The sequence below is a fragment of the Scylla paramamosain genome, chromosome 4, assembly GCF_035594125.1.
Source record: "Scylla paramamosain isolate STU-SP2022 chromosome 4, ASM3559412v1, whole genome shotgun sequence".
Taxonomy (NCBI): domain Eukaryota; kingdom Metazoa; phylum Arthropoda; class Malacostraca; order Decapoda; family Portunidae; genus Scylla; species Scylla paramamosain.
Genome location: NC_087154.1, coordinates 33,162,027 through 33,180,530, shown reverse-complemented (window position 1 = coordinate 33,180,530; position 18,504 = coordinate 33,162,027). Strand labels below are relative to the sequence as shown.

Here is an 18,504-nt window from a genome sequence, read left to right as displayed (position 1 = left end):
GAAATCCAGTTGTGGTCGGTTTATCTGTACACGTAAATAAATTTCTCAATGAGATAAGCCATGTGTGCACTATTATAGAAAAATATACGATTTGTTTAGTTGCGTAAGTTGCCAATGATAACATTTTTATAAGATTTTTAGAGTAAGATTTTTTATGTGAAGGCAAAAAATATGTGATAATTTTAAAGATAAGTAAATGACGTAGAGGGGAGGGTTTCTTACGTGTGTGTGAGTGTGTGTGTGTGTGTGTGTGTGAGGTGATGTTTTGCTGGGCTGCATCAAGCGGGTGGGAGCAGCGCGGTCCGTCAGCTGATCAGCAGACGACACCAGTCAGTTGTGTTGGAGACATCGTGAGGGGAGGAGGTGCAACTTCAAAGCGTTCTGTTTTTACTAAATCTCCTTTTTAACTCATGGTGACGCATAATACATCACCACAAAGAGCGAGTGTGTACTAGGACGCACTAACTGAAAGCTATGTCACCCCCTGCCTGAGAATATTGGGGGTCGGCAGGAAGGGTCGCGATATTTGGGTATTGATCGAGGCCGCGGTGAGGGAGGCGGCCATGGTGAAGTTTTAAGTGATCCTCGGAGCCGTGCACCCTCGCAGGCGTCATGGAGGTGGTCGGGGAGTACGAATATAGCACCAAGGATCTCATAGGACACGGCGCCTTTGCTGTCGTGTTCAAGGGGCGCCACAGACAGGTTAGTAACGGGCGTGGGCAGGCTGACGTCAGGGTGGGTGCATGAGGGTGAGCGTGCGCCATTCTTGCCTCATCCTGTCAGATTTTCAGGGTGTGGGACGTTTTGGAGGGCTGTGCATCCCTCCCACACCCTATTTCTTTGGTGTTATGGATGCGGTGTGTGCGTGGGTGGTGTAGTGGATGGTGTGGGTTTGTTTTTCCTCGTCTGTCAATGTTGGTACCTTTCCTGCATGCAATCTTGTGATGCATGACAAGTTTCTGAGGCAGCTGCTGCAACGCATGATAGTCTCCCGTGTCATTTTCCCTTCCGATACTGTGCCGTGCTTGCTGTATGATATAATTCTCGCTGGGTAGCATAGCAGTTGACTTAAACAATTGGTTGTCAATATTTACAAAGTTGCGTAAAAACTGACACGCCCACTGAGGGTTCAGGACTTAACCGGTATTGCATAGTGTGGTGTTTTCAGCACTCATGATACCTGTATCTTTGTGGTGGTGCAGTGATTAACTAATACAGCTTCTTCACCATGTGGGAGGATTGGGGAGGCCAGGCGATCACGTGACTGGGGCGAGGGAGGAAGGACAGTATACTGGTTATTCAATTTTATACCCTTACTGTTTGTTTGGCAGCTGACTAACTAGTTTTTGCTCCCTGTGGGGTTATGCTAATCATCGTATCAGGTTATACACTCAGTAATAATAATAATAGTAACTAATAATAATAATAATGATGATAATAACATCAGTTATAATAAGAATACTTAACAAACGAACACCAACAAAAACAAACAACAATTATGATTATATTCAGCCTGGATGTAGAATCAGTTGAACACAAAGCATATTTTTTTAGCAAATAAAAAAAAAAAATGGCAATTCAACATTACAAACCAAAGAAAGATACGGAGGTCACGTTGCTGTCGGTCACTGTTACATTCCTTATACCGTGCTACCGTGTTTTGTGTTTCTATAATGAGAATCTACACAAGCTCAATTATAATCACATTTTTTGCAGTTATGACAAGTACATTGACATTTACGTTCAAGGCCAAGGGAAAGAGCGTTCAGAACACCACATGGGGCAAGCTGAGATGGTCGCTACTTGCGTCACCCCAAAAGCAACTTGTCACGTCATTTTGATAACTTACTTCCTAGAATAGATACCCTTGAATCTTGGTTTTGCCTATATGGACCAAGGACAGCTGACATTGTTCAACACGTATGCGAGCGTCAGGAAATACATTGTTTGCTATCAGCTGGTTGAATGTTTGGGAGTCAAGAAATTCTGTCCCACGCGTGTCATTGCCTTCTTCCGTCCAGTTTGACCGAGGGGAAAAACTAAAGGAGAAAGAGAGAGAGAGAGAGAGAGAGAGAGAGAGAGAGAGAGAGAGAGAGAGAGAGAGAGAGAGAGAGAGAGAGAGAGAGAGAGAGTCGGCCAGCATAATCATTAGCTTGGTATTATATTATTATTATTATTATTATTATTATTATTATTATTATTATTGTTGTTGCTGTTATTATTATTATTATTATTATTATTATTATTATTATTATTATTATTATTATTATTATTATTTTTATCATTATTTATGACTTTTAAGCTTATGCAGTTTCTTTCCTTGGAGAGAGAGAGAAAGCCACGCCGGTGAAATAAAAGTTCCAGTGTCCTGCTTCGTTGCATACTGTATCATGCACACTTCATGGCCTGAGAGAGAGAGAGAGAGAGAGAGAGAGAGAGAGAGAGAGAGAGAGAGAGAGAGAGAGAGAGAGAGAGAGAGAGAGAGAGATTCTGCGCTAAGACTTCCACATGCAAGTCACGAAAACTACAACATGCAGAAAGACAAAAGGAAAAAAAAAATATGGACAAAGAGAGAGAGAGAGAGAGAGAGAGAGAGAGAGAGAGAGAGAGAGAGAGAGAGAGAGAGAGAGAGAGTGTCTTAGTTTTCCTCATTCAGGTCACGAGAGATAGAACATGGAAAAAAAAACACAGACATGGACAAAGACTTAGGAACGTGATGCATGTGAACTCCCATGGCTAAAGAACCGCCCTGGGTGACGCTATCCAATGCTCACCGCAGCCTAGGGTGTCTGTGTTGATGCCTCATAATATACCGGAGGCCAGATGTTTGTGTGTGTGTGTGTGTGTGTGTGTGTGTGTGTGTGTGTGTGTGTGTGTGTGTGAGAGAGAGAGAGAGAGAGAGAGAGAGAGGAGGCATTGTGTGTACTGTGTATATGTACATTTGAGTTCGATCAGTAGAATAATACTCCCCCACTCTCTCTCTCTCTCTCTCTCTCTCTCTCTCTCTCTCTCTCTCTCTCTCTCTCTCTCTCTCGCTGTGTCTGTCAGTCTATGCTTAATTTATTTCTCCCTGTTCGTTCTTTTCCATCCTCTCTTCTTTCATAGCTACTAATGTTACACACACACACACACACACACACACACACACACACATGGCATCAAGGTTACCAGATCACAGACACATATACGTAGAGACAGTGCCCATCATCGTGAAAGCTTCAGGCAGCACATAGGTAAGCAATAGGAACAAGGTTAAGGGTCGATCTCCTGCGTTGTCTTGAGGAATAAGTTTGACGCCCTTGACGACTAACCATTATAGAATCAAGTAGAATCAATCCTGGAAGTGTTAGATTATGCAGGCTTGCCATTCAAACCTGCCACTTTTAAGACTATAGTTCATTGCCATTTCTTTTGTAATAAGTAGATTTTCTGGTTTTATTGTTATTTCTTTGTTATTTATTTATTTTCTTTTTTTTTTTTTTTTACGAATATCAGGCATCCCAATTACTCTTGGTATTGATTACATTAGGTTAGGTTAAGATAAGCTAGACAAACCCAACCTAACTAACACACCCTGCGATTAGCTACTGTTATTCGTGTTTTATTTATCAATTTATTTATTTAATCATTCATTCATTTATGTATTTGTTCAGCTTTTTTTTTTTTTTTTTTTTTTTTACTCAAGATTCAAGTGACTTTATTTTGTCCTACGTCATATAAGTGTCAGACCGCCATTTTAGTCAACGAATCTGATAATGCAAGCCTGAAATATCAAGTGATGTGTATTGATAGTGACGCGTGAAGTCAGTTAGCCGCACGAGACACAGGCCTTGAGGTGAGGCGACGTGCTTTGTTCCTCATGTTAATAAGTACTTCATGTCGGGGCATCCGTGGGGAGAGATCCAGAAATGTCCAATCATACATATGGATTTGTCAGACCACGCCAGGCAGACCTTGAGTCGGGATGACGCGTGTTGCTTCCCAGGTAAGTTTAGTGGTTACGCGGTGCACAGGTAACAATGACAAAAAGTGCATGGCTGCCTGTGACGTATAAAGGAAAAAAAAAATGTGGCTTTAATTGCGCACAGCCTTGAAATAATGATGTGTACAATTTTATTATTATTTTTTTGCTCAATTTATAGTTGTCAAGGGCGATACAGTGAAAATAATAATAATAATAATAATAATAATAACAATAATAATAGTAATAATAGTAAAAAAAATCAGTAGTGTTATTTGCTTTGGTTCGAGAGTCGAGAAGGCGAGCACAAAATACTTGCTCATTTTCAAAACACTGCGTGTATTTGCGTCGTTAAGTGGCGGTGGCGGTGGCAGTGATGGTGATGGTGATGATGTGCATACAAAACAGCAAGTAAAAGCATGCATACGAAGCACAAAGGAAGATGAGGAGGAGGAGGTGGTGGTGGTGAAGGAGGTGAGGCTAGTGCCCTCAATCACCAGTCATTCACCATCCCAGCTCACGAGGCAGGACACCTTCCTCTCTTTGTCAGCACGGCACATCTCAACAAAGGCCACTAGCATCCCTTCCCTCACCCCACTCCCCAAACAGACAGCAGGCGGCAGCAGCAGCGTCAGCAACCCAACACCACGCCCGCCAGTTGCACAATGTCTCAAATACCCAGAATGAATGAATTTTATACATAAAATACACTGGCATCCCCACATCTCCATCTGCTGCTGCTCCTGTCACGCCTAGGGATGGGGAGCAGAGGGGGAAGATTTAGATGCTAGTCGTCCTTTGTGTAATGGTGTTAATGGTAGTTCTGCCATGAAGGACCGTCCCTGATCAGTGTCGTGTTCAGAGTAGCGGGGTCGCGGGAAGGACAGTCCCCTCTGGCCGTACTGTGGCGGTGTTTTTGTTGCCGTCTTCGTCCTCGGCAGGTCCGCTCCTCTCAGGCACGGAAATGTACCGTAATGTTGCTTGGTCCTAGCGAGAGAGAGAGAGAGAGAGAGAGAGAGAGAGAGAGAGAGAGAGAGAGAGAGAGAGAGAGAGAGAGAGAGGGTTATAATGCTAAATATTTACTGATTTCCATATTTACTAGCAGGTGTAGCGAGTATATGCGCATTAGCCTTGATACATTTACTTCAGGAATAGCTCTTCTCGTGAGGCATCGAATGGCTTTCAGCACGGGCCTGCTTTGGGTGAATGCACGCATGCCAATATTTCTTAGATTCATGACGCATCGTATGATGTGACTGAGCGATATTAAAGTGGCAATATATTTTGATTATCTTCACCTGTACTGGGATAATTAGAATGAAAGTCTTACCTAACTAACATTTCCCTACAAACACGCAACAAAGTACAGGCGTGTCATATGTAACTCGTAACTCGCTGTCAGACTCGTATATACAATGTTACCTTAGTGATGCAGAAGTGAACGAGAAGTGCAACGAAGCCACTGCTGGATGCTGAATATTTGGTCCTTGGCTGTTCTGTTTGAATATTACCGTGCATTGGTACAGGACGGAAAGTGAAAGCGTATTCAATTCCCACACCACGGTTGGTAGAGGAATGCTTAACAAAATGTAGGTTGTTGTGTCCCGCGCGCCCTTGTCTGCCAGCCCTGATGACATGCAACGGTTATATAGTTGACGTTTGGAGTTTCTTATTGCATAGTTTAACCCTCATCTTTTTCCGTGTTTTAAAGCATTCATGTAGTTTCCAGTGTTTTCTCTCTCTCTCTCCTCTCTCTCTCTCTCTCTCTCTCTCTCTCCTCTCTCTCTCTCTCTCTCTCTCTCTCTCTCTCTCTCTCTCTCTCTCTCTCTCTCTCTCTCTCTCTCTCTCTCTCTGTCAGTCTTAAAGCATTCACATAGTGTACCGCAGTATTTCTTAAATCATTCAGATGGTTTTCTAGTGATTCTTCTTCGTCTTGTAGCATCCAGTTGTTTTCCAGTGCGTCATTTCTGCATCTTCAAGCATTCAGGTAGCATTCTACTGTCCTTCCTCCATCTTCAGGCATTCAAATAGTGTTCCAGTGTCCTTCCTGCATCTTCAGGCATTCTTATGGTGTTCCAGTGTCCTTCCTGCATCTTCAGGCATTCTTATGATGTTCCAGTGTCGTTTCTCAATTTTAAAACATTTGGTCAATTTTCCCCACAAGAGCTACGTTTCTTTGGACTTCACTTCTTCAATTTTGCCAGTCTTTGCTTTCAGAATATTTGTTGGTCAAGGCTTCTAGTGGTAAGTAGAGTGCCTTCTATTTTTGCTATACGAGTAAGCTCTTTGACAACATCGGCATTGCATCGTAGGCTAAGTGAAAGTCTCTTGCTGTTTTATTCTCAGAAGCCTATGAAACCTTTGAATTTTACGCTCAGCTTCTTCGTATTGCCGGGAAAGTTTGAGGTTTGGCGTAATTGTAGCAGCGAGGTCTTTGACACATCGGCTTTAGTTTCACTTGGCATTAAACTGTTAAGGTTTTCATGCTACTTCAACATCTGGCCCCTTTTACTTTTCTACTCTCTCATTATCAGATAAACTCTAACATGGTGTAAAACTGAGTGATGAAAACGCAAAACTGTGTGTATTTTTTTTTTTTTTTTTATACTTTTTCTATGCTGCCAAAATAGTTCTTTTTTTTTTGTGCATTTCTTTCACCTGGTTAGCTTTCCCGATAGTGCATCATCATCAGCTACACGTATCTTACTTTGCCAGGAATTTGCGTGCATGCTTCGTCGTGACATGTCCCTCGCATGACTCAGCTCTCATGTCACGGGAAAAAAAAAAAAAAAAAAAAAATCCCAGGAAACTTATTCATCAAACACTGAGTAACGTGTGTTCGATAAGCTGTGAGTGACACCCGTTTGCTTCCTGACTTTACTGCTTGGTTGGCTGATTGATTAATTGCATATCGCCACATTAGGATAATTTCAGTGGCATTTCAGTGGGCATTTTTTTTTTTTAATTGGATTTTTTGTTGCCCTTAGCCAGTGTCCTTCTTACATAAAAAAAAAAAAAAAAAATAGCCCCTGATCACCAGCAAGAATTATATATAACCCATGTAAATATAACCTTCGTGGTGCTACACTGTCTAATTATATGCATTAATTTATCGCGAATTGTACCACCTGCCTTCTCGAACGTCCTCTGGGAAATCTCAAGTACGCGATATGGTGTGATAAGTAGCAATAGTTTCATAAGCACGTTGTTCCCCAGCGCTGTTGACGTTCCTGCTGCCAGTCCTTCGCTAATCAGGGGATGCCATTCGAGGTGATCAATAGTTTCTTCTCGTTTCACTTATTTTGCCAGTCAGGGACGTTAAACTAATGGCCCGGTGATTATCAAGCTTTGTTTATTTATTTTGCTATTTATCTCTATCAATTTCACTCCTTTAGTACTATAAGCAAAATCCAAGACTCAGTGAGATATGTTGTTAGTCAAAAAATAAAAAAAATAAATAAATAAATAAAAACTAACATGAATAACTAGGTAATTTTTTGTAACACCTTACTAATTAGGGAGAAAAAAATATATATGTAATCATCAACTGAATAACAACATCCTCTTTTAGCATTCATATTATAACGAAACTCCAGCTTCAGTTTCATTGAAGGGGTAATGTGTTGAGGAGGTCACGAGGGGCAAAATCTTGGCATAACGATTCACTGAACAAATTTGCAAAGAGATTAATGGTCGCATTTTTTATTGCTATCAGAATTTCAATATGCATTTTATCTGCCTCGGCGATCTTTATTGGATTTCATCTTGAGTGCATTCAACGTCAAGAGAGAGAGAGAGAGAGAGAGAGAGAGAGAGAATCCGTGTAGTTTTTTCTCATCTTTTGTTTACATATAACGTGAACGGATACAAAACATTAAAAAGATGACTCATGTAACTTTCATGGATGATGTCACGAGGCTGAGAAGAAGAAGGAGGAGGAGGAGGAGGAGGAGGAGGAGAGGTGTGTGAGAGGTAGGTAATCAGGAAATATCTTCCCCCCACTCCCTGAACCTCCCCCTCCTTCCTTCCCTTGTCTTCAATACACCCACGCGTCATCCACCCGCACACTCATGCCTCTCTCTCTCTCTCTCTCTCTCTCTCTCTCTCTCTCTCTCTCTCTCTCTCTCTCTCTCTCTCTCTCTCTCTCTCTCTCTCTCTCTCTTGGTCACGTCTCCACCGCCCTCCTCTTATCATCTCCCCGCACCATTTCACACATAAAACACGTCTATGCATTGTATTTATTGCCAATATTTTACACCTATCTAGGCTAAGCTGGCGGCTTTATCACCTTATCAGTGGTTGGCTAAGGTTACGTTAGGTTAGATTAGGGAAGGTTGTTAAGTTGAGGTAGGTTAGTAGGTAAGACTGAGTTAGGTTAGCTTAACACACCAGCTATCTGTTCCCTTTTACCTGTAACTGAATTGCAGGTGAATGTTATAGTATGCCTACGTTGTAAGTCTGAATATTTCACCTGGGGAATTGATTTGGTGTAATTTGTTACGTCACAGATGCGACCTTGCGGGGTGGGTGTGCGTGACTTTTCTATTTAGACTGATTTTTTTTTCCCCACTCCCTTTTTTTAGTTTTTATTTGGCGTACTCTGTAATTATGCGGCAGTGTGTTTGCTACGCCTTTGATGAATGAGTGCGATGCGTAAATGGCTGGTATGTTGTCTTGGCGTGGTTTCCTGACAGTGGCTGTGTGTGTGTGTGTTTCCTTCCTTCCTTCCTTCCTTCCTTCCTTCCTTCCTTTCTTCCTTCTTTCTTTTCTTATCTTTCTCTCCACCTTTTATTCATTGTGTGTGTGTGTTTGTGTTTCCTTCCTTCCTTCCTTTCTTCCTTCCTTCTTTCTTTTCTTATCTTTCTCTCCACCTTTTATTCAGTGTGTGTGTGTGTGTGTGTGTGTGTATGAGTGGAATCGTAGAGGCTAGTGATGATGCTGCTGTGGTATGTGTGTGTGTGTGTGTGTGTGTGTGTGTGTGTGTGTGTGTGTACAATGTGAACTGGTTTATATACGTACGTAGTTGGGGCCAGTGCATGTCTGACCATCTACTTTTACATTATAATCATGAAAGTGTATTTACCTTTTTATTTTTTACTATGCTCTACTTTGAGAGAGAGAGAGAGAGAGAGAGAGAGAGAGAGAGAGAGAGAGAGAGAGAGAGAGAGAGAGAGAGAGAGAGAGAGAGAGAGAGAGAGAGAGATTAAATAAACACTTCTTATTTTCTCTCCCTGTCATTACCAGGCCTCATTACCATTCACCGTACGTCATCAACGGCTTAGTTATACGCCTACAGTAACTACGAGATTTTACGATTATGAACCTGTATGCACCTTTTTTTCCTCCCTCCACCTCCCTCTCTAGTGAAGTTTGCGAGGTGTACAGCGTAGGTATAGGAAGTGTATGCGTGCCTTTAGTGGACAGTATACAGTGAGGTTTGTGATAATGAAGGACCAGGTGTTAGTGGAAGTATTTTTTGCAGGTGAGGAGGGGGAAAGGGCTGGGGTAATGGTTATGGAGTCTGGAAGTGTGTAGCGTATATTATTCACGCTAAGTAGCCTTGGTGGACGGTGCAGAGTAAATAGCGTGATTAGGAAAGATCAAGTGTTTATGGGAATATTTTTTATCTCTCTCTCTCGCTCTCAGGTGTGGATGTGAAGGAGGGTGAGGAGAGGAGAGGGAGGGAAGGTCAGATTGAAGCAGTGTTCGGTTGGATTAATGATTATCTAGCATGGACTTAAACCGTTTTGCGGGTAACTAGCGTGAAATAGGATGGGGTCCCAGCCGGGTACAATCATGGGTTTAAATTTAAGTCCTGCTGTACCCATATTTCCTTGGTATAGTTGAGGAAAATCATGGGAGGGTGAGCCTATTTCAGATTACCATACCAGTGTTTAGTCGTTATCGCACACAAGAATCATGGGTTTAATACACGGCTACTATGACCACGTAAATTTTTTGTTGGTGTGCCGGGGGAAAATCATACGTCTAATAGAGGGTTGGTATATACCCCTCCGCCTGTCCCCCCCATGTGCAGGAAGGGAGTGGCTGGGTAATAACTGGTGTTGCTGCGCCGGGTGTGTGTATCTCATAAGTGCGCGGGGCATTTTGGGTACGTCTACTGCCGGTGCACGAAGGCCCACTGTGTGTGTGTGTGTGTGTGTGTGTGTGTGTGTGTGTGTGTGAGGAGGGGACGAGGAGGACTGGCGTGCCGGTGAGCTGATGGCGTGTGGGGTTCACCTGGCCTCCTGCAGTTTATCTTTGTCGTGTGTGTGTGTTTGTGTTTGTATGAGAGAGAGAGAGAGAGAGAGAGAGAGAGAGAGAGAGAGAGAGAGAGAGAGAGAGAGAGAGAGAGAGAGAGAGAGAGAGAGAGAGAGAGTAGAAAACATACCTTCTTGACATACTTATGACGCACACTTACTCCCCTTCGCTGCTCTGTGTGTGTGTGTGTGTGTGTGTGTGTGTGTGTGTGTGCGTGTGTGCGGCAGCGCGTAATGGTTATGACGGAGCAGTGACCCCGAGGAAGAAGGGAAGGTGTTTCCTCCCCACGAAACTTTAAACCTAGCGTGATGCCTCTCCTTTGTACTATACTCTCCCTCCCCACCCTCCCTACCTTCCCCTCCTCTTCCTCCTCTCCCACCCCTTGCCTATCTCCCTTCCCTCTGGTCTCCCTCCCCTTCCTAATCTTTCCTACCCCAGCTGGCCTGCTCTTCCTAGTTCCTACCCTACTCTCCCCACTCCCTTCCCTGCTGTTTCTCCCTCCCCACCTCTTCATGTCCCCTGCAGAGAGGCAAAAGGAGTTGAGGAGGAGAGCATAGCAGGGGAGGAAGATAAGGGAACTAGTGGCAGGGAACTTAGCAAAGGATGACCACCACCATCACCACCACGTTTGTTTACCTTCATAGAAACAGCAACACTGGGTAGGCAGATAATGGGAGTAGTGGTAGGGAGCTTAGCAAAGGAGGAAGACCATCACCTTCACCATCACCACTGCCTCCCTTCACCATGGAATCAATAAGACTGTTAGTCGAAGGGAGCTTAGCAAGAGAGGCTGGGAAGGAAGCACCACCACTGCTACTACTACTACTACTACTACAATTCCCCTCACCATAGAATCAGTAACAGTGTGAGCGGAAGGGAGCTTAGAGAGGGAGGGAAAGAAAACACCGCCATTATCACTACCTCCATTGTACCAGTAACTTGGTATTATGAGACAAGTAACAGAGTGGTTTTACTTGACACATGCCTCAGTGTTTGGTTGCCGCCGAGAAGTCTAAAGCAGATGATACGCAAAAGCTTATTGTTGGTCAGCAGCTTAATTCTTTTTTCTTTCCTTTTTTTATTGTATGCTTACGTATTTATGTATTCAGGGAAGGAATGCGATGCGTGTCTCTGCTTGTGTTTTGAGGGCTTAGAAGGACGTATGTGTGTGTGTGTGTGTATGTGTGTGTGTGTGTGTGTGTATCTTTGTATTCTGTGGTGTGGGTGTGGATTTGTTCTTGAATTAATGTTACGAAATATTCTTTTAATTTAGCTTTTATTTATTTATTTATTTATTTATTTTTTTATAGAATGGTGTCGTTCCTGGTATTAATATGTATATGTATGTGCTCAAGTGTTGCCCTCAATGTGCATGCATGTGTGTGCATGTGTGTGTGTAAGTGTGTGTGTGTGTGTGTGTGTGTGTGTGTGTGTGTGTGTGTGTGTGTGTGTGTGTGTCCTTGGGCTGCATACGTGAGGTTACGTAAGGCACCAGACAGGCCATACTGAATCTGGATTAGGCTTATTATTATTTTTTTTCTGTCGTTCTATTCAATCTCTTGTCAGTGACCTTGACATCATTATTATTATTGGAGTGTCAGATTGTTTTATTTTTATTTTTTTTATTGTGTTTATGTAATCATGTTGTCTCTAGGAAATTAATTTGTCGTTACTACTGTTGGTCTATAGTCATTTACTACTTCTACTACTACTACTACTACTACTACAACTACTACTACCACGATTACTGTAGCCACCACCACCACTACCACCATTCCTTAGATCATATTACCTGAGAGAGTGATTGAAGGTGAGTTTCTTCGTTAAGTCCTTCCTCCCTTCCTCATTCATTCACTCCCATGAAGTCTCCGCCCCATATGTCTGTCTGTGGGGGGCGAAGCTTGCCTGGGAGCGAAGGTCACCTCATGATTATGCTGCATGATCACGCGCGGGGCCTTGATAAGATAATGACACGAGTAGACTACGTAGGCTAGGCTTTGAGAGAGAGAGAGAGAGAGAGAGAGAGAGAGAGAGAGAGAGAGAGAGAGAGAGAGAGAGAGAGAGAGAGAGAGAGAGAGAGTAATATTTGAAATAGCCATAACACATTAAGAAAAACAAGTTCTATTGGTGTTATACATTCTCTCTCTCTCTCTCTCTCTCTCTCTCTCTCTCTCTCTCTCTCTCTCTCTCTCTCTCTCTCTCTCTCTCTCTCTCTCTCTCTCTCTCTCATCAACACTCAACAGGATTATACTCTCCCTCATAAATCCTGGCAGCTGAGGTAATAAACGTGAGTCGCCACTGAATCCCATCAGCTCTTCTGCCCAACTTAACCTGGCTCGTAGTTAAGGGCGCGTCCTCTCCTGGGGTTCATATATTACCAAGGGTTATTGTGGCGGATGATTTCTCGTGGCGGCGGCGGCGGTGGTTGGTGGTGGTGGTGGTGGTGGTGGTGGAGAAAGTTGAAGTAATAGTGGTGGTGGCAATGGTGTTGTTAGGGCTGCCTTTGTGGTGTTAATGTGATGATTGGTGTAGGGGTGGCTGTTTTGCTTGTATGAATGGTGTTTGTTGGCTTAGGAAGGCTGTAATATTCTCCCTTGTGTTAAAATGTATCGTTCTTTTCCCTGTAGTACTTCAATATGCATTTTCTTCTATATGTTTCCCCTGGTATGAGTATCTGCATGAGTGTCAGTGCTTCCTGGATGGCAGTGATGGTGAGGGTAATGGTGAAGGCGGATTTTGAGGCTGGATTGTACGGTATGGTAGTCACTGGTGGGGGAGCTTTGATGGCTGTTCATGTATGTATGTATGCATTTCTCTCGGTCTGTTTACGGAGATAGTTGAATGGATTGATAGGTCGTCTGTTGCGTGTGTTCGTATATGTACACACCTTACTTGTCTGTTCATTTGCAACGTAACATACATCACACAAAAACAACAACAATCTCTCTCTCTCTCTCTCTCTCTCTCTCTCTCTCTCTCTCTCTCTCTCTCTCTCTCTCTCTCTCTCTCTCTCTCTCTCTCTCTCTCTCTCTCTCTCTCTCTCTCTCTCTCTCTCTCTCTCTCTCTCTGTTAATTCACTCCAACTTAAAGAGAAATGCATCATATTGTGTCTGGCAGTGTGGGAAGGTTTCTGTGAGGTTCTGGCAACACTGGCACTGTAACTGTACGCATATGTATTCCCTGTATTTCCTCTACCTTCATACGAACAAATAATAAGATGAGAAAAGAAACTAATAAAGCGTAATAGCTCCGTAGTGACAAATAAAAATAGCACTAAAAGAAAGATTAAAAAAAAAATAATGATAATAATTGTAGAACGCCTTATGATCTCAGAGGAACAAACATCAATAAAAAAGAGATAAAACAAAAAGCCTATAATGGAAGGCCTAATGGTTCCCACGCGCCGGCCCTACACACGCCCTCCCACACTCATTCACCTGTTTACCCAACGTGCCTCAGAATCTACTCCCACGTATTTCCCTCCTTTACCTGGACAACCCTCCCTCCCTCCCTCCCTCCCTCCCTCCCTCCCTCCCTCCCTCCCTCTCTCCTCGTCCCCCCTCCACCCCTCCTCCCCTTCTGCGACTTACTCGTGGGATCTGTTTTCCTTTTCGTCTGTTATTCATTCTCTCTTTATTATATCCTTTGTTTTGTGTTTTTGTTTTTTTTTCTTTTTTGTGTGTTTTGAAGAGTGAGTGGAAAGAAAATGTATACAACTGTTTTTGTTTTATTTATTTATTTATTTGTTTATTTGTGTGTGTGTGTGTGTGAAAGTGAGAGGAAGCTCCTGTATAATTATTTCCTTTAATTTATATGCTTAAATGCCACTCCTCGTTCCCTCTAACCCCCTCTTCTCCCCCACCCCAAAAAAAAAATATATGTACCATACCTTAATTTCTTTTTTTTACTCTTGGGAACGAAAATTAACTTGCATACAATCATTTTGCTTTTTAATCATGTTTGCAAGCGAAAGCACATTATATACATATGCTACGAATTTGCATTTAATCTTTTACCTGAAAATAAAAAAAAATATTTATATAGTGTATACATTTTTTCTTTTTTTTCATATATTTCTTAAAGTTCGGAAGCTGAGAAAGATATGTTAGATTTTTTGTTCACGTGCACCTGGACTGATTACTGTGTGCTTATTTGAGCTGCTCCACCTGTGAGTGTTTACCTGTACTCATTACCTAGTAAAGGAGAGAGAGAGAGAGAGAGAGAGAGAGAGAGAGAGAGAGAGAGAGAGAGAGAGAGAGAGAGAGAGAGAGAGAGATGGTTGAACGGCCTCTCCCTGTTGCTAAACATAGGTAGGTGAGCGAAACCAAACCGTTAGGCAGAGAGAGAGAGAGAGAGAGAGAGAGAGAGAGAGAGAGAGAGAGAGAGAGAGAGAGAGAGAGAGAGAGAGAGAGAACTTTAACAGAGACGAAGGGAAGGTAATATCATCTAATCTCTCTCTCTCTCTCTCTCTCTCTCTCTCTCTCTCTCTCTCTCTCTCTCTCTCTCTCTCTCTCTCTCTACACTTCCTGTCGAGGGTCGCTGTGGCCGAAGCCGCTTGCCAGCTTAGAGACAAAGAGAACCAGATCTCATTTACCCTCTTATCACCTGCCCCCCCTTAATTCCCTCTTTATTCTGTCTATTTGCTGCTTTGTCTACCCTTCGCTCACCAACGCACGTGCTTCCAATTAACTAACTTCTCTCTACAATTATTTATTCATGTATTCCTCTTCTTCTTCGCTTGGTACATCCTTCCCTTCTCTTATCCTGTAGTGTTTATATATTTCTCATTGTGTGTGTAATGTGAACATGGATGGAGAGGAAAGAAAGAAAGAAAGAAAGAAAACAGAAAGAGGAAGTGAAAGAGCAAGGGGAAAGAGATTTTGTAGTGCTTCTGTTCGTATGCATAAGTATGTGTGTGTGTGTGTGTGTGTGTGTGTGTGTGTGTGTGTGTGTGTGTGTGTGTGTGTGTGTGTGTGTGTGTGTGTGTATGCGCGCGCCTGGCTACTTCATTATCAATCACCGAGGGGCGTCTTGGCACTCTCTCTCTCTCTCTCTCTCTCTCTCTCTCTCTCTCTCTCTCTCTCTCTCTCTCTCTCTCTCTCTCTCTCTCTCTCTCTCTGTTGTTGTTGTTGTTGCTGCTTTTGTTACCAGTGATATATTTCTTCTTTTTCTTTTCCTCCTCCTCCTCCTCCTCCTCCTCCTCCTCCTCCTCCTCCTCCTCTTCCTCCTCCTCCTCCTCCTCCTCTTCCTCTTCCTCTTCCTCTTCCTCCTCCTCCTCCTCCTTCTTCTTCTTCTTCTTCTTCTTCTTCTTCTTCTTCTTCTTCTTCTTCTTCACGAACAGCCACACAAGAACCTAAATGTTTGTTGTTGTTTAGTTAACTTATGTAATATATGATCCTCCTCCTCCTCCTCCTCCTCCACCTCCTCCTCCTCCTCCTCCTCCTCCTCCTCCTCCTCCTCCTCCTCCTCCTCCTCCTCCTCCGTGTCTCGCGTTCTATTTAGATCGACGCGTCCTTCCCTCCACAGGCGTTTCTCCCTTCCTCCCTCCGTCTCTCCTTCCTTCCTCTCCGTTTTCTCTTTCTCTCCACTTGCTTCCTATCTTCACTCTTCCTTCTCCTCCATACGTGTCTCATCTCCACATATCTTGTCATCTACAGTTCCTTTCCTTGTAATAAATCTCTCTCTCTCTCTCTCTCTCTCTCTCTCTCTCTCTCTCTCTCTCTCTCTCTCTCTCTCTCTCTCTCTCTCTCTCTCTCTCTCTCTCTCTCTCCAGTTTCCTTCCTCCTTCACACATCACTCCCTCTTCTCCACTTTCCCCACCACCACCACCATCACCACCATTTCCCTCCCCCTCCACATAGCAGGCACTCCATCTCTGCGGTCACGTGGCCCTCACACTCCACTGACCCTCTGCACTCCTCCACTTACCACATGCCGGATTACTAATGCATACAAGAACCTACCTGCCTGCCTGCCTCCCCACCCACTTATCTACCCACCCACCCATCCACCTGTCTCCCTACCTGCCTGTCTGCCTGCCTACATGCCTTTTTACGAGCTTACCTTCTTACCTGGCCGTGAAAACTCTTTAAGTTCGCTGCAGGAAGGTTCACTCGGTTCTTCCTTTGTTTTTGTTTTTGTCTGTTTCATTGCTGTTTTTTTTTTTTTTTTTTTTTTTTTTCGTCTTTTCTCGCTCTCTTTTCCTCTGCCACGGCTTCTTGCAGCTTCCCTTATTTCTTGCGTTCTCATGTTCCTCTCTCTCTCTCTCTCTCTCTCTCTCTCTCTCTCTCTCTCTCTCTCTCTCTCTCTCTCTCTCTCTCTCTCTCTCTCTCTCTCTCTCTCTCTCTCTCTCTCTCTCTCCTTGTGTTATGTTGTCGTTGGTTCTGAGTTTGTTTACAGTTTGTTTTTTCCTCTTAGTGTGTGTGTGTGTGTGTGTGTGTGTGTGTGTGTGTGTGTGTGTGTGTGTGTGTGTTTTTCCTTCTTCATTGTTTTTTTTTTGTTTTGCTTCTCGTCGTCTTTTATTCGTGTTTTGGTGTCGCTGGTTCTTATTTTTATTTTATTTCCTTAATTTTATTTTATTTTATTTTTTGTTAGGTTTTTGTCTTATATAATGTAACGTGTATTTTTTTTATTTTTTTTTATTTATTTATTTATTTATTTATTATTATTATTTTTTTTAGGATTCACTCAGTACTTGCTTTTCTGCCGTTATCGTTTTTTTTACTGTTATTATTATATTTTACTTCCCATGTGATGTTTATTTTCTTAGTTTATTTTATGTGTTTTTTTTTCTCTCATTACTCTTATAATCTTGCTTTTCCTTATTTTTTTTATCTTCTAATCTCCATTTTTGTTTTCTTATTTGCTTCTCTGTTCTCTTTTTTTTTTGCCTTTTTTTTTATTTAACATATGATCTCGTGTTCCTTCTATATTTATCTTATTTTTTATTTTATTTGTTTTTCGCTCCTAATCTAATTTTTCTTCCTTATCCCGTTTCTCATCTCATTTATTACTTTCTATTTCCACATCCAATCTCGTGTTCCTGACTTCACATAGATCCTGCTTTTTTCTCTTTTTTTTCCGCTTCAAGTCCCCTACATTCCTTCTTTTTTTAATTTTTTTTATTTCTGACATCTATTTTTGTCCATTAGTTCCTGTCTGGCTTCCCTTTCTTCAGTACATCGCTTCTGCTGACACCCGGTGCGCTTATCAACACCTCGGCGCCTTTTTCTTGTGTAGTACCTTCTGTTTCATGATTCCTATCTTGACGAGTCGGTTCTAATTTCTCTCGTGTAGCGGCTGATATAAATGCCGAAGGAGATTGTGTTTAGATAAGGTTTTCTTTTATTTGCCTACAAGATAGCTCGCTTAGGCATCCCTCTTCTTCTCATGACTCTCAAGGCCTTTGTTTTCCCCCGCCAGTAGTAGTAGTAGTAGTAGTAGTAGTAGTAGTAGTGGTAGTGGTAGAAGACAAGAAAACGGGACATATATAGCTTTGATCAAATACATGAAAAAAAAGTAAAAATTCGTACATACACATAATAAGACAAGGCGTTCACGAGTAGTAGTAGTAGTAGTAGTAGTAGTAATAGTAGTAGTAGTAGTAGTAGTAGTAGTAGTAGTAGTAGTAGTAATAGTAGTAGTAGATAAAAAAAGAAAGGAAATGTGTAGCTTAAATACATAAAATAAATAAATAAATAAATGAAATGAGGAAAAACCCGCACAAATAATAAGAAAAAAAAGCAAGAAGTTCACAGTGGTAGAAATGCGACTGATAAGGCAAGACGAACTTAACAACAGGATGTATAAATAACGCATCTTTCTACTGAGTCATGCTGTAATTTTCCCTTGTTTTTTTGGGGAGGGGAGGCCTTTATTACCCCCTAACATCATCATTATTTTTTCACACTAGGTAACTCTGTAGCACTTCTCAACTGTAACACCAAGTGACTCCTGTTTTGATTTTTTTTATATATATTTTTGTTACCTACTCGTTTCCTCGCCAACATAATTTAACTATATATAAAAAAAAAAAAAACAAGAGCAGCTGTTGGCTTAGTGTTCCTCAGTACATTTAGTCCTACCTTGTACAATAGTCGTTGGCATGGGTAGCGCGTGTGGGAGGAAGAGTTGGGGGGTGGGGAGATGACAAGGCAGCCAGGAAGACACGCAGGTGGGCAGGTAGTCGACTGTGGACCTTGTAGAATTATTATTGTCGTTGTATTTTTGTCCTGAAGTTAACCTTGAGATAGTTCACAGCTGCGTGTTGTTATTCAGCGTAT

General features: G+C 42.4%; 1 protein-coding gene across 2 annotated transcripts in view; it reads left to right on the top strand.

Moving 5' to 3' along the window:
* Positions 1–309: 309 nt before the first annotated feature.
* The window catches only part of LOC135100016 (serine/threonine-protein kinase unc-51-like), a 104,060-nt gene continuing 85,865 nt past the window's right edge, over positions 310–18,504 (top strand). For both annotated transcript variants that reach the window (XM_064002844.1, XM_064002843.1), the window contains exon 1: positions 310–702. In XM_064002844.1, coding sequence (XP_063858914.1) covers positions 613–702 — 90 coding nt within the window. In that variant the 5' untranslated portion in view covers positions 310–612. The remainder of the gene's footprint in view (positions 703–18,504) is intronic.